At 48.7% G+C, this 12917-nt stretch overlaps 1 protein-coding gene across 2 annotated transcripts in view; it reads left to right on the top strand.

The window, feature by feature from the left end:
• Positions 1–258: 258 nt before the first annotated feature.
• The window catches only part of BCLAF3 (BCLAF1 and THRAP3 family member 3), a 33073-nt gene continuing 20414 nt past the window's right edge, over positions 259–12917 (top strand). For both annotated transcript variants that reach the window (XM_058658737.1, XM_058658736.1), the window contains exons 1-2: positions 259–393; positions 9042–9106. In XM_058658737.1, coding sequence (XP_058514720.1) covers positions 9060–9106 — 47 coding nt within the window. In that variant the 5' untranslated portion in view covers positions 259–393; positions 9042–9059. The remainder of the gene's footprint in view (positions 394–9041; positions 9107–12917) is intronic.

Here is a 12917-nt window from a genome sequence, read left to right as displayed (position 1 = left end):
CTAGAACATTCCCTCTCACTGAGAGGGCAGATAAGAGAGCGCGCAGGCGCTGTATGCGGACTGGGTGGGTGGGTGGGTGGTGGGCGTAGAGGGCGCAGGCGCTCTGGATAGAAGGCGGAGGTGGGGACAGCCGGCAGGGGGAGCAGGTCCTCAGGGCGGGGCCGCTTCACGTGGAGCGCGAGAGGATCGCGCAAGGCCACAGACAGGGGGCGGGCTCAGGGAGGGGGCGGAGCGAGGCGGTTCCGGAAGGAAGTAGTTCCGGGTCCTGCGGCCTCGCTGAGGTATCTAAGGTGCCGCGGGCGCGTGCAGAGGCGCTGGCGTGAGGGGCGAGGCCTGAGGCGGCGGCGCCGGCAGCGGCCGAGGCGGCGGTGGAAGGCTGCTCGCCGGTGAGCCGTCGCAGGGCGCGGGCGGGGCGCACGGGGCGCCGACCTGCGGGGAGGGCGTGGCCGCGGTGCCCGGGGGGCGGTTCTGGTGGCGCGGCTGGGGCAGCGGGGACGCCGCGGAGCTGCGAGTGGCTTGTCGGGCACTCCTCTGCGGCCCGCGGCTTGCTCGGCCGCCGTCTGCCTGCAGGTGTGGTGAGCCGGCTCGGGCTGCGTCCCTCCGGCCGCTCGACCGAGCCGGGGTGTCGCGGAGCGGGCCGCGGGAGCCGCCGCTCGGGGGCGAGGCGGAGAGGCTGCGGCGGCGGGCGGCGTCCCCGGTGCGTCGCCCACGGGAGCCGAGCCCAGGAGCCCCGGCTTTGTCCTCGCGTGGCGCGCGTGGCGCGCGGCGGCATCCTCCACGGGTAACGTCGAGGAGCGAGAGCTGCAGCACAAAGTGAATCTGCTCTCTTGACAAGCGTGCACTGAGAGCGGCCGTTATCTTCTGTGCTTCGCTAAGGTTTATTAGCACACTGGGCTAATCGGGCAGCAGCACACTGTCGTGCTCGGGAGGGAACAGAAACTTGGTCCCCTAAACATGCTGCTGCTGAAGCGCCTTCCAGGTGGCCTCTGAAGTGATTGCCTGCCTTTTCTGGAACCAGTTGCAAACTACAGATAGAAAGCAGGAAAGTCGCAGGCTTCTGGCCAAGCAGCCTTTTTTAAGACAAAAACAAAACAAAAACAGAACAAATCCCAAGACTGGAATTAGCGGGAAATGTTTTTAGCCTTTTTCCCTGTGGAATCGTAATGAGTGCTTTATTTTTCAGTGTTTTATGTTAATGTTATAGTATGTTTTATTTTCAATGGTACTTTAAAACAAAAAGTTACTAAAAATTATGCTATTATGCTCCCCTCCGCCTAAGAGACCTTTCAAGCAGCTGATTGGAAAAACCTGGATAGAAATGTACTAGCCGGGTTGCCTCGGAGTCAGGCCGAGGACACGCGTGTTAGCAGCCCACGTGGCGTTTGTGAATAGTGGCTTTGCCATCCCAGAAGCCGGCTGAAGGTGATCATGCAGCTGCCGGCTTTCTGTGCAGAAAAGAATTTGTGAATTTTTCCAGAGTACATTTGCTTTGCAGTTATTCCCTCCCCACAGTGTGCCAGGCTCTTGTGTAACTACAATAACTTATTTAGTTGTTTATTCCCAGGTTTTCACTATTTAAAACATTTTGTTCGATAGATGTGAATTCTGCATATCCGTGATCATTTCTCTAGCGCTAATTACTAGGTGCTGAAATGGAGCAGAGTGTGCAGGGGAAGGCTTGGTTTTTAAAATGGGAATCAACTTCAGGTCCCTGTGCAGTTGCTACAGCCATCTCAGTGTCCTTACCCGTACCCCGGGAGGTGCTGTGGCAATGTTTTGGGGCCTTTTTTGTTCTTATCTCCAACCAATTCCAACTGCAAATGTTTTCCTTTAGTGAAAACATCTTTTTTGTTGCTGTTGATAACAATTGAGTTTCTTTAATTCTACCTTTACCACTTTAATAAAGACATTTTTTAGGCAAGGCAGAGGCATGATAGAGGGAAAAGTGCATGAGTCCTTAAGAGAATAATCTCCCATTTTCTGGTTTACTCTCCAAACGCGTTCCATAAACGGGGCTGGGCCAGAAGTTGCCCACATGGGAGGCAGCGGTTTACCCACCTTGAGCTGTCGTCTGCTGCCTTCTGCAGGAGTCTGCCGTGGTAGCGTAGTTGAGATGCAGCCCAGGCAGCACCGTCTTCGCTCTTATGCCACGTGCTTGCTTCCCCAGGCTTTCATTTTTTTTGAAAGAGTCATTTATTTTTAATTGGAAAGGCAGAGCAGGTTTATGGAAAGAAGAGACAAAATGATCTTCCGTCCGCTGGTTCGCTCCCCAAGTGGTCCCAGCAGCTGGAGCTGAGCCCATCTGAAGCCACAAGCCTCTTCCAGGTCTCCCACGCGGGTGCAGGGTCCCCAGGCTTTGGGCTGTCTACTGCTTTCCCAGGCCATATGCACCCATGTGTGATCCTGGTGCACAAGATGAGGATTTAGCCACTGAGCTGTCATGCTGGGCTCTCCCATGCTTTTGTTTTTTAACTTTGCAGAATGACTTTTTGAGATGTGTTCTTTGTAAAGCTTCTTAAATTTTGCTTTGTGAGCCAAATTAAAATTTTAGTTTTGTTTTTCAGTTTTTAAAAATATTTGTTTATTTATTTGAAGGGCAGAGTTAGGGAGGGAGGGAAAGCCACAGACACAGATATTAGAGCTGCTGCTTCACTACCCAGATGGCCGGAGTGACTTGCTAGGACTTAACACTATGTCTCAATATCAGACAAGAACATTCTAATTGTGATAGAAAAATTAAATAAATTCACAGTTTCTGTCAGGACTGAGGCATTTGGATTCTATTTTATAATTATGTGTATTTCCTTTTTAATAAAGATTTTATTTTTATTGTAAAAGCAGATTTACTGAGAGAAAAATCTTCCATCCACTGATTCACTCCCCAAATGGCTGCAGTGACCAGAGCTCACCTGATTCAAAGCCAGGAGCCTCTTCTGAGATTCCTGTGTGAGTGCTGGGGCCATAGGCTTTGGGTCATTTTCTTTTGCCCTCTCATGCCATAAGATAGTAGTTGGAACAGCTGGGACTCAAACCAACATCCATATGGGATGCTGGTGCTTGCAGCTAGAGGGTTAACCAGTTGAGCCATCGTTCCAGCTCCATATTAGTGTATTTGCTTTGGAGAAATATTTTCCACCTCTTGGACTCTTTTAAGAAATTTATTTATCTCTTTGTTATTGAGTTTTAAGAGTTTTGTATGTGTTCTAGATGAAAATATTTTACAAGGGAAATGGTTTGCGGATGTTTTTCTCCCAGTCTCTGGACTGTTCATTTTCTTCATGGCAACTTTTATAGCATAAATATTTTTAACTTTTAAAATCTATTTATTTGAAAGGCATAGTTAGAGATTGAGCTTCGATCCACTGGTTCACTCCCTAAATGGCTGAAGCCAGGAGTTTCATTCATATCTCCCACATGGGCGGCAGAGCCTGAAATACTTAGGGCCGTCTTCTGGTGCAGATTTCCCAGGCACGTTAGTGGGATGCTTTATCGGAAGTGGAGGAGCCAGAAACTCAAACTAATACCTATATGAGATGCCAGCATAGCAGGTCATGATTTGACTTACTGTGCCAGGACACTACCTTCAACATTTTTAATTTTGATAATGGCCAATCCATTTTTTTTTCTTTTCTCTTTGTGTGTCCTATCTTAGAAAGTGTTGTCTGATCGAGGCTACAAAAATTGTTTAGGAGCCTCTTCCGGGTCCTCCATTTGAGTGGCAGAGATCTAAAGCTGGAGCGTTTTCCGTTGCTTTACCAGGCGTTCTGGCAGGGGGCTGAATCAGAAGCGGAGCAGCCACGACTCAAGCTATTGCCCATGAGGAGTGCTACTGGTCTAAGTGGCAGCTTACCCCATTATGCCACACCATCAACCCCTGTCCTGGTTTTTAGCTGTTGTTTTTTACTCCCTCACAGTATGAAAAAATTAACATTAATCTTCACTCATATTTTAGTGTCTTAGGATGTGCATATGGTATTTTTTCTGCTTTCCATTAGTCCTTTTGGTGATATTTTCCCAGTCATTGGTTGAGGGAGGCACCTTCTCTGGTAGAGTCTTGAGGGGGAGCTATTCAGTGAAGAGCTCCCTATATTCTTACATGTTCACAATTACTTTGGGGACAGGTGTTGTGGGGTAAGTCTGCTCTTGGGATGCAGAAATCCTTTATGAAAGTAGCTGTGATTTAGCTGGCTTCTAAAGGACTTGGAAAGCAGCAGAGGACGGCTCAGATACCTGAGTCCCTGCTGCCCTCATGGGACAGCACCATGGAAGTTTGGCTTCCTGCTTCAGCCCGCCCTGCCCCTTCTCTGCAGGCATTTGATGAACGAACCCTCTCCCTGCATGCCTCCCTCTCTGTCACTCTGCCTTTCAAATAAATAAGTAATAAATACATAAATCTTTGAGAGAGCTGCTTTTCTGTTCCCTTCATGTCTGAGGGGTATCTTGGCTTAATAGAGCATTCTTGATTCGCATTTACTGTCATTTGTTTAAAGTAGTGCTCCTTTTTGTTTATTTATTTATTTTGGATTTTTAAGTTACAGTATTTAGTTTTTTCTCGTTTCTATTTATTTATTTGAAAGGTGAATTGCAGAGAGGAGAGAGAGGGAAAGAGAGATTCCATCTGTTGGTTCACTCCCCAAGTGGCCGGAACAGCCTGCGTTGTGCTTGGCTGAGGCTAGAAGCCTAGAGCTCCTGCGTCTCCCGTGTGGGAGCGGGCACGAGCGCTTGGGCCATCGTCTGCTGCTGTCCCCAGTACCCTAGCCGAGGGGCTGGGTCAGAGTGGGACAGCCAGAAGTTCAGCTGGTGACTACATGGATGCCTACAAGTTTTTCTTTGCCTTGAAGTCTTAAGGGTTTTTATCTTTGAGATCCAGTTGATATTGCTAGACAATGTTTTATTTATTTTTAAGGATTTATTTATTGGAAAGGCAGATTTACAGAAAGAGAGACAAAGATCTTTCATTTGCTGTTTCACTCCCCAGGTGGCCATAATGGCCGGAGCTGAGCTGATCTGAAGCCAGAAGGTAGGAGCATCCTGCCGTCTCGCACTTGAGTGCAGAGTCACAAGGATTTAGGCTGTCGTCTACTGCCCTCCCAGGCCACAGGCAGGGAGCTGGATGGGAAGTGGGGCGGCTGGGGTATGAACCGGCGCCCAAATGGAATGGATGCCAGTGCTTGCAGGCAGGGGATTAGCCAATTGTGCCACTGGACTATGTTTTAAAGGTGGTTGTCCTGAGTTAGTTTTCCTAGATGCTTGATAAATTTTTAAATTTGTAGGTTTAAGTTTTTCCAGTATTTTTCCATTCTTGGAAGGTTTTCTTTTTTTTTTTTTTAAGATTTATTTATTTTATTACAAAGTCAGATATACAGAGAGGAGGAGAGACAGGAAGATCTTCTGCCAGATGATTCACTCCCCAAGTGAGCCGCAACGGCCGGTGCTGTGCCAATCCGAAGCCGGGAACCAGGAACCTCTTCCGGGTCTCCCACGCGCTTGCAGGGTCCCAATGCATTGGGCCGTCCTAGACTGCTTCCCAGGCCACAAGCAGGGAGCTGGATGGGAAGTGGAGCTGCCGGGATTAGAACCGGCGCCCATATGGGATCCCAGTGCATGCAAGGCAAGGACTTTAGCCACTAGGCTATCACGCTGGGCCCCGTAATTTATTTTTCAGTTGAGTCTTCTCCCATTTGCCACCTAGTTTAGTTAACCATTTTCCTTTCATATCTCCCTCCCTCTCTCTCTCTTTTTTTTTAGTTGTTATTCTGTTTTTGGTTATCTGGTAGTCAAGTTAGTTTTTTTTTTCCTAAATCAAATGTTTTAAAATACATTTAATATTCTTTGAAGATTTAGAATATGGTATTATGGTTTTCTTCTGTTTCATGGTTTGGGGAGAAATTCCTGTAAGGTGAGGAATTCTTTTTCTGCTTTCTTGTCAGCGCATGGGTACCACAAAGTTTACAACTCTGTATGTATATAGGGGCATGTAATGGTATCTCACTTCATTTCCACATTTTATAGTAGGGTTGAGTGTATTTTCTTTTTTCTTTTAAAATTTATTTATCTTTATTGGAAAGACATTTACAGAGAAAAGGAAATACAGAGAAAAAGATCATTTATTTGCTAGTTCACTTCCCACATGGCTCTAATGGCTGGGGCTGAACTGATCTGAAGTCAGGAACCAGGAGCTGCTTCCGGGTCTCCCACGTTTTAGAACATTTTAATTACCCTAGAGCTAGTTTTATTTATAGCTTTGAGAGATAATTTATGTGTAGTAAACTTCACCTATGTTGAGTGAATAGTTTGAATTTTAATATTAGATAAAGGATTTATTACTCGTGTAATAAATCTCACTTGTAAACGTCTTCTCCCGTATGATCTCTGTTTTTCCCTTAAAATCAGTGATTCTGTAGTCCCTGCAGTAGCAGGGTTCACATCCCTCTCCAGGAATAAGGGCATCAGTGTGCCTCATTGAGCCTGCTGGGGGGTGATGCACGTTACTCTAAGGGGTATTCCTGCATAGGTTTCCTGGTTGGGGGCTTTGGACGTGTTCAACTTTAGTGTGTATTACCACACTGCTTCCAAACTGGTTAGATCCATGAATATTCTGTCTATCAGTATATAAGAGTTCTTTTTTTCCACGTAATTGTCAACAATCCAGAGTTTGCAACTTATTTTTCTTTTGGCTAGTGTGAGGAGTGTGAAATGGCTGTGATCTTAATTTGCATTTTCCCAATTGCTAATGAAGTTGAACATCTGATATTCTCATAATTCTTTTTTTTCTTATGAGTTTTGTGTTTCGTGATATATTTGAAGTCTTTGCTTACTGAAACAAATGCACTTATGTGAATAAGTATTCAATATGTTGAAATAATTTCCAAATAAACACAGAATTCCCAAGTGTATTGAACCATGCTGTGCTCTTCCCAAGGGGGCACATTAGCAAGAAGCTGGATGTGAAGAAGAGCCAGGACTCGCATCTGGCACTCTCACATGGGGTACAGACATCCCAGGCCACAGCTCACCAGCTGTGCCAGGTACCCACTCCTAGTCCTGATCCTTTTGACAATGGTTCGCTGCAGCGCTTATGTACGTGGTGAGAGATGGGAAGATGAATTTCTGCCTCATTTTGGAGTACTGAGTTAACACTTGGTATGCAAGACTCTTCGTGATTTTACTTGGAGCAATCAGACTATGCATCTGGCCTCCTGGGTCTGATTTTGTATAACCCTTGGGGTGAGAATAACTTCTACATTTTATTTTTGAAATTATTTTGAAAGCTTTGTTTACTTAAAAGAGTTGCAGAGAGACAGGGAAAGATAGAGAAGACAAATCTTTCACCCACTGATTGACTCCACATGTGTGCAACAGCTCGAGCTGGGATGGTCCACAGCTGGGTACCAAGTCGCCCATGAGGGTGCACAGGTGAACGGTGGACTTGTGCCATCCTCTGCTACTTTCCCAAGAGCTTTGGCAGGGAGCAGGGTCATAAGTAGAGCAGCAGGACTCAAATCAGCCCCCATATGGGTGCCAACACCATAGATAGAGGGTTAGAGTGCTGTGCTACTGCGCGAGCCCCTACAGTTTTTTTTTAACTCATTATAGGGCCTGATGTGGTAGCCTAGTGGCTCAAGTCCTCACCTTCCATGCCAGAATCCCATATGTGCGCTGGTCCATATCCAGTTGCTCCACTGCCCATCTAGCTCCCTGGAAAAGCAGTTGAGGATAGCCCAAAGCCTTGATACACTGCACCTGCATGGGAGACCCAGAAGAGGCTCCTGGCTCCTGGCTTCAGATCGATTCAGCCGTCACAGCCACTTGGGGAGTGAATCAGCAAATGGAAAAGCTTTCTCTGTCTTTCCTCTCTGTGTAAACCTGCCTTTCCAATAAAAATGAATAAATCTTTAAAAAAAAGTAATTACAACAACATAATATATCTAACCTAATGTATCTAAAATATCATTTCAACATATTATTATTCTAATAGGTTATTTTACTTTTTTATAGTAAGTATTTGAAATCTAGTGTATATTTTATATTTATAGCACATCTCATTGTGATTAAGACATTTTTATGTTTCCAAGGAATTTTTAAGATTTATTTTTATTGTGGCCCAGTGTGGTAACCTCGTGGCTCAAGTCCTTGCCTTGCACGGGCCTGGATCCCATATGGTCACCAGTTCTAATCCCGGCTGCTCCACTTCCCATCCAACTCTCTGCCTGTGCCCTGGGAAAGGAGGAGAGGACGGCCCAAAGCCTTGGGACCCTGCACCCGTGTGGGAAACTCAGAAGCAGCTCTTGGCTCCTGGCTTCAGGTCGGCTCAGTTCCAGCCATTGTGACCATTTTGGGAGTGAATCAACAGATGGAAGATCTTCCTCTGTTTCTTCTCTGTTATATCTGACTTTCCAATAAAAAGAAATCAATCTTTAAAAAAAGCTATTTGTTTTTTGAAAAACATATTAACAGAGAGAAGGAAAGACAAAGATCTTCCATTCACTCCCCAAATGGCTGCAATGCAGCAACTGAACCAATCTGAAGCCAGGAGCCAGGAGCAGCTTCTGGGTCTCTCACATGGGAGCAGGGTCCGAAAGCTTTGTGCTGTCCTCAACTGCTTTCCCAGGCCACAGGCAGAGAGCTGGGTGGGATCCATTCCAACACAAACGCAAACCAGTGGCCATAGAAATTGCCAGCACTGGCAGGTGCAAGATTAGCCTGTTGAGTCACTGTACTGGTCACAAGGAATTTTTATTTTTTTAAGATAACAGATATGGCAGAGATCTTGTATAGCCTACAAACCTAAAATAGTCACTGTGTGCAGCTTACACAAACACTTGGTGTGATCCCTGTTTCAACATGTTTTATCCCGATAACATTTCAGTAATGTTGGTGGTATTTCTTTCATTTCCAATGTGCAGATGAGGAAACTGAAACAGAGCGATTGAGGGTTTTTTTTGTGTGTGTGTGGCATTCACCATGTTTTAGAACAGACTGCAGCCTGTTTCCACAAACATGCTAATATTGTATTTCTTTGCTTTACGATAGGTGGATAGTGACTCCTATGTCACAGGATGGTGCGGTCACGGTCCCGGTCTCGATCCCCCAGGTGGAAAAACAGGTGAGTAGTTCTTAGTTTTACAGAGTGAGCTTGATTATGGTGTGTGGTACAGCTTTGAAATTCACCAGTGCTGGTGAAAAGAAAACCCGTTTAATAAGTTTGTGGGATCTGATTGTTCACATTAGGTATTTAATTGTAATGGAGGTCCTATTGCTAGATTCTAGGAGCTGGCAGCTTTAGTTATGATTGTGAGTTAGAATTAATCCATAATAAAACATGAAATGGCCACAACAAGGGGAAATGAGAGATACTTTTGAGGGTGGTAAATTTTACAAAATCATGAGTGATTTAGAGTGTTTCAATATATACTCAATTTTCTTTTTTCATGGCCAGTATTTGAAGAAATATGGAGTTAGAAAACAGGGTATTTGCTCGCTCTTGTTTGTGGGGAATAATAGAATTTTGAATGGCTTGATTGTAGTTTAACTCTCCTTTTTCCTGGTTGGTAGTATCAGCACCATATATGATTATATTAAAACAGCTTTGTCAGCCTTTATGGTATACCTGGTACTTTTCGTATTAATTCCCTTCAACCTTAGCCATAGTAATTTTTCACTTTTTGTACTAGCCAGAACAGATAGGTTCCAGGGCTGCAAAGGCAGCCATGTCATCCTCATAGCCTCGGCAGGTGCACGGGCGATCCGGATCTACAGAGAGGGAATAATTGTGCTTTCATGGAGGGCATAGCAGATACTAAGGAAATCTTCAAAGAAATTTTAAAATGTAGCTGGCCATTTAAAGTTAGATAGAATGGAGGGATATAAATAAAGACAGGCTTTTATTTAAAATGTATTGTAATGAAATCCACACATAAAGAGTGGGCGGAGAGCAGGGGAGACATGTGGGAGACACAGGCACACAGTGACATGGCCAGAGCCACAGCTCTGTCGTGGGAAAGCAGAATGCAAAGATGAGACTATAGCTGGAGCCACGTGGAAAGGGAAGGGGAGATAACTAGGACTGCATTCCCCTCACCTCTGCCACGAAGCACTCGTGGACCTTGAATAATCTCATTTACCATGGCTCCCTGTGAATCCATCTCTCCCTCCCTCCCTCCCTCCCTCTCCCCCTCTCCCCCTTTCCCTCTCCCTCCCTCCCTCTCCCCCTCTCCCCCTCTCCCTCTTTCCCTCTCCCTCCCTCTCCCCCTCTCCCCCTCTCCCTCTTTCCCTCTCCCTCCCTCTCCCCCTCTCCCCCTCTCCCCCTTTCCCCCTTTCCCTCTCCCTCCCTCCCTCCCTCTCCCCCTCTCCCCCTCTCTCACCCTCTCCCCCTCTCCCCCTTTCCCCCTCTCCCCCTTTCCCCCTTTCCCTCTCCCTCCCTCCCTCCCTCCCTCTCCCCCTCCCTCCCTCTCCCCCTCCCTCCCTCTCCCCCTCCCACCCTCTCCCCCTCTCCCTCCCTCTCCCCCTCTCCCTCCCTCTCCCCCTCTTTCCCTCTCCCCCTCTCCCCCTCTCCCTCTTTCCCTCTCCCTCCCTCTCCCCCTCTCCCCCTCTCCCTCTCCCTCTCCCTCCCCCTCTCCCCCTCTCCCTCTCCCTCCCCCTCTCCCCCTCTCCCTCCCTCCCTCCCTCCCTCTCCCTCCCTCCCTCTCCCTCTCCCTCTCCCTCCCTCCCTCTCTCCCTCCCTCCCTCTCTCCCTCTCCCCCTCTCCCCCTCTCCCCCTCCCTCTCCCCCTTTCCCCCTTTCCCTCTTTCCCTCTCCTTCCCTCTCCCTCCCTCCCTCTCCCTCCCCCTCTCCCCCTCTCCCTCCCCCTCTCCCCCTCTCCCTCCCCCTCCCTCCCTCTCTCCTCCCTCCCTCTCCCCCTCTCTCACCCTCTCCCCCTCTCCCCCTTTCCCCCTTTCCCTCTTTCCCTCTCCTTCCCTCTCCCTCCCTCCCTCTCCCTCCCTCCCTCTCCCTCCCCCTCTCCCCCTCTCCCTCCCTCCCTCTCTCCCTCCCTCCCTCTCTCCCTCTCCCCCTCTCCCTCCCCCTCTCCCCCTCTCCCTCTCCCTCCCTCCCTCTCTCCCTCCCTCCCTCTCTCCCTCTCCCCCTCTCCCCCTCTCCCTCTCCCTCTTCATCTCTCTCCCTCCCTCCCTCCCTCCCTCCCTCTCTCCCTCCCTCTCTCCCTCCCTCCCCCTCTCCCCCTCTCCCCCTCTCCCCCTTTCCCTCTCCCTCTCCCTCCCTCTTCATCTCTCTGCCTCCCTCCCTCCCTCCCTCTCTCCCTCCCTCCCTCTCTCCCTCTCCCCCTCTCCCCCTCTCCCCCTCTCCCCCTTTCCCTCTCCCTCTCCCTCCCTCTTCATCTCTCTGCCTCCCTCCCTCCCTCCCTCCCTCTTTTTTTTTTTTAAGGCATAAAGGTGGTTTATTCAGGTTAGCCTAGGTCTCCCAACCACCTCCCCCAGCCCAGCAGGGCTGGAGGAGGAGGGGCTGCTGCAGCCAAGGCTGCTGCAGAATCAGCAGGGAGGGCCAAAGAGGAGGTAAAAAAAAAAGGGGGGAGGGGGCGAGGTTGAATAGCACAGGGTTCTTATACATTTCAGGCTGTTAATTATACAGTCATGATTTAGCAGGCTTCTATTGGTGGGTTTGAAGCAAGCAACTTTCAAAAGGTACAAATTGATGGACTATAGTGCAGTGGATCTTATCAGACACCAGGTACCTCCTTCCTGAGCAGTGGTCGGCCTATCTCTCTCTTTAATATTTTAATTGAAAAGGTAGATTTACAGAGAGAAAGGATCTTCTGTCCACTGGTTTACTTCCCAAACAGCTGCAACTGAGTCGATCCGAAGCCAGGAGCCCCCACCAGATCTCCCATGTGGGTTCAGGGTCCCAAGGCCTTGTGTCGTCCTCCATTGCTTTACCAGGTCATAAGCAGGGAGCTGGATGGGAAGGGGAGCAGTGGGACAAGAATCAAAGGCCATATGGGATGCTGGTACTTGCAAGCTGGGGATTAACCAAGTGAGCCATCCCATTGGCCTCAATTCCATCTCTTGTACTCTGGCCATAGTAGCTCCTTCTTTTGCTCCTCCTCTTCCTGTTCTGTCCCCCCTCCAAACATGCCCAGGTAGGTACACCTCTTCCTTTCCTGGCCCTGTCCCCTTCTCAAATATCACCTTTCCCTCCTTAAGACAGAATGATTCCCTCCTTCCTCTCCTCCCTCTCCTTAAGGGGAAAAAAAGCTAACAATGGGACAGAAATCCCTGGGAGGGCCAGCACACATTGGTGGGGAAGGCAGGCTGGAAGGAGGAGAACAAGGACCCTGGAGGGAAGCAGCTCAGGATGTCCCTGGGAAGGCAGGCAGTGCCGGGGGCTGCAGAGGGGAGATGGCGAGAACCGTGCTGCTGTTGTCCTCTGCCAACCCACCCAGTTTTCGGAAGATTTCAACGCAAGCGCGGGGCAGGGGATGCAGGGTCTTCTCTGATAGGAAGGACAGGAGCACAGGAGGCAGATTGGGAAGACCTAGCTGATTGCTCTAAGAAGACACGCCTTGCTCCTTCTGGAGGCTTCTTGGTTGGTTAAGATGCAGGCAGAAGTCAGTGGGCAGGGTGGAGAAAGGAGGCTATACCAAGGGACATTCTTCCACTGTCCCCTCCTATCTGCCAACTTGGAGCTCAGCAGGGCCGGGAGAGCTCAGTTCCTGAAAGGGAGTCACAGCTGTGGAAGGGGCCGCCACCTCCACTGCCACCGTGGGACAAGCCTCACCAGTCCTCACAGACATGCACCTTCACGTGCTTCCAAACATAAGCCGAGCTGCGCCTCTTGCCACACAGGTGACCTGGCATCATCATTTCACGTCTTGCACGCACCCAGAGCTGACCCTCAGTAGCCAAGCTGCCTCACGTTTCTCACGC

This window comes from Ochotona princeps, chromosome X (genome assembly GCF_030435755.1).
Source record: "Ochotona princeps isolate mOchPri1 chromosome X, mOchPri1.hap1, whole genome shotgun sequence".
In the NCBI taxonomy this organism is placed as follows: domain Eukaryota; kingdom Metazoa; phylum Chordata; class Mammalia; order Lagomorpha; family Ochotonidae; genus Ochotona; species Ochotona princeps.
This window is presented reverse-complemented; position numbering and strand designations above follow the sequence as displayed.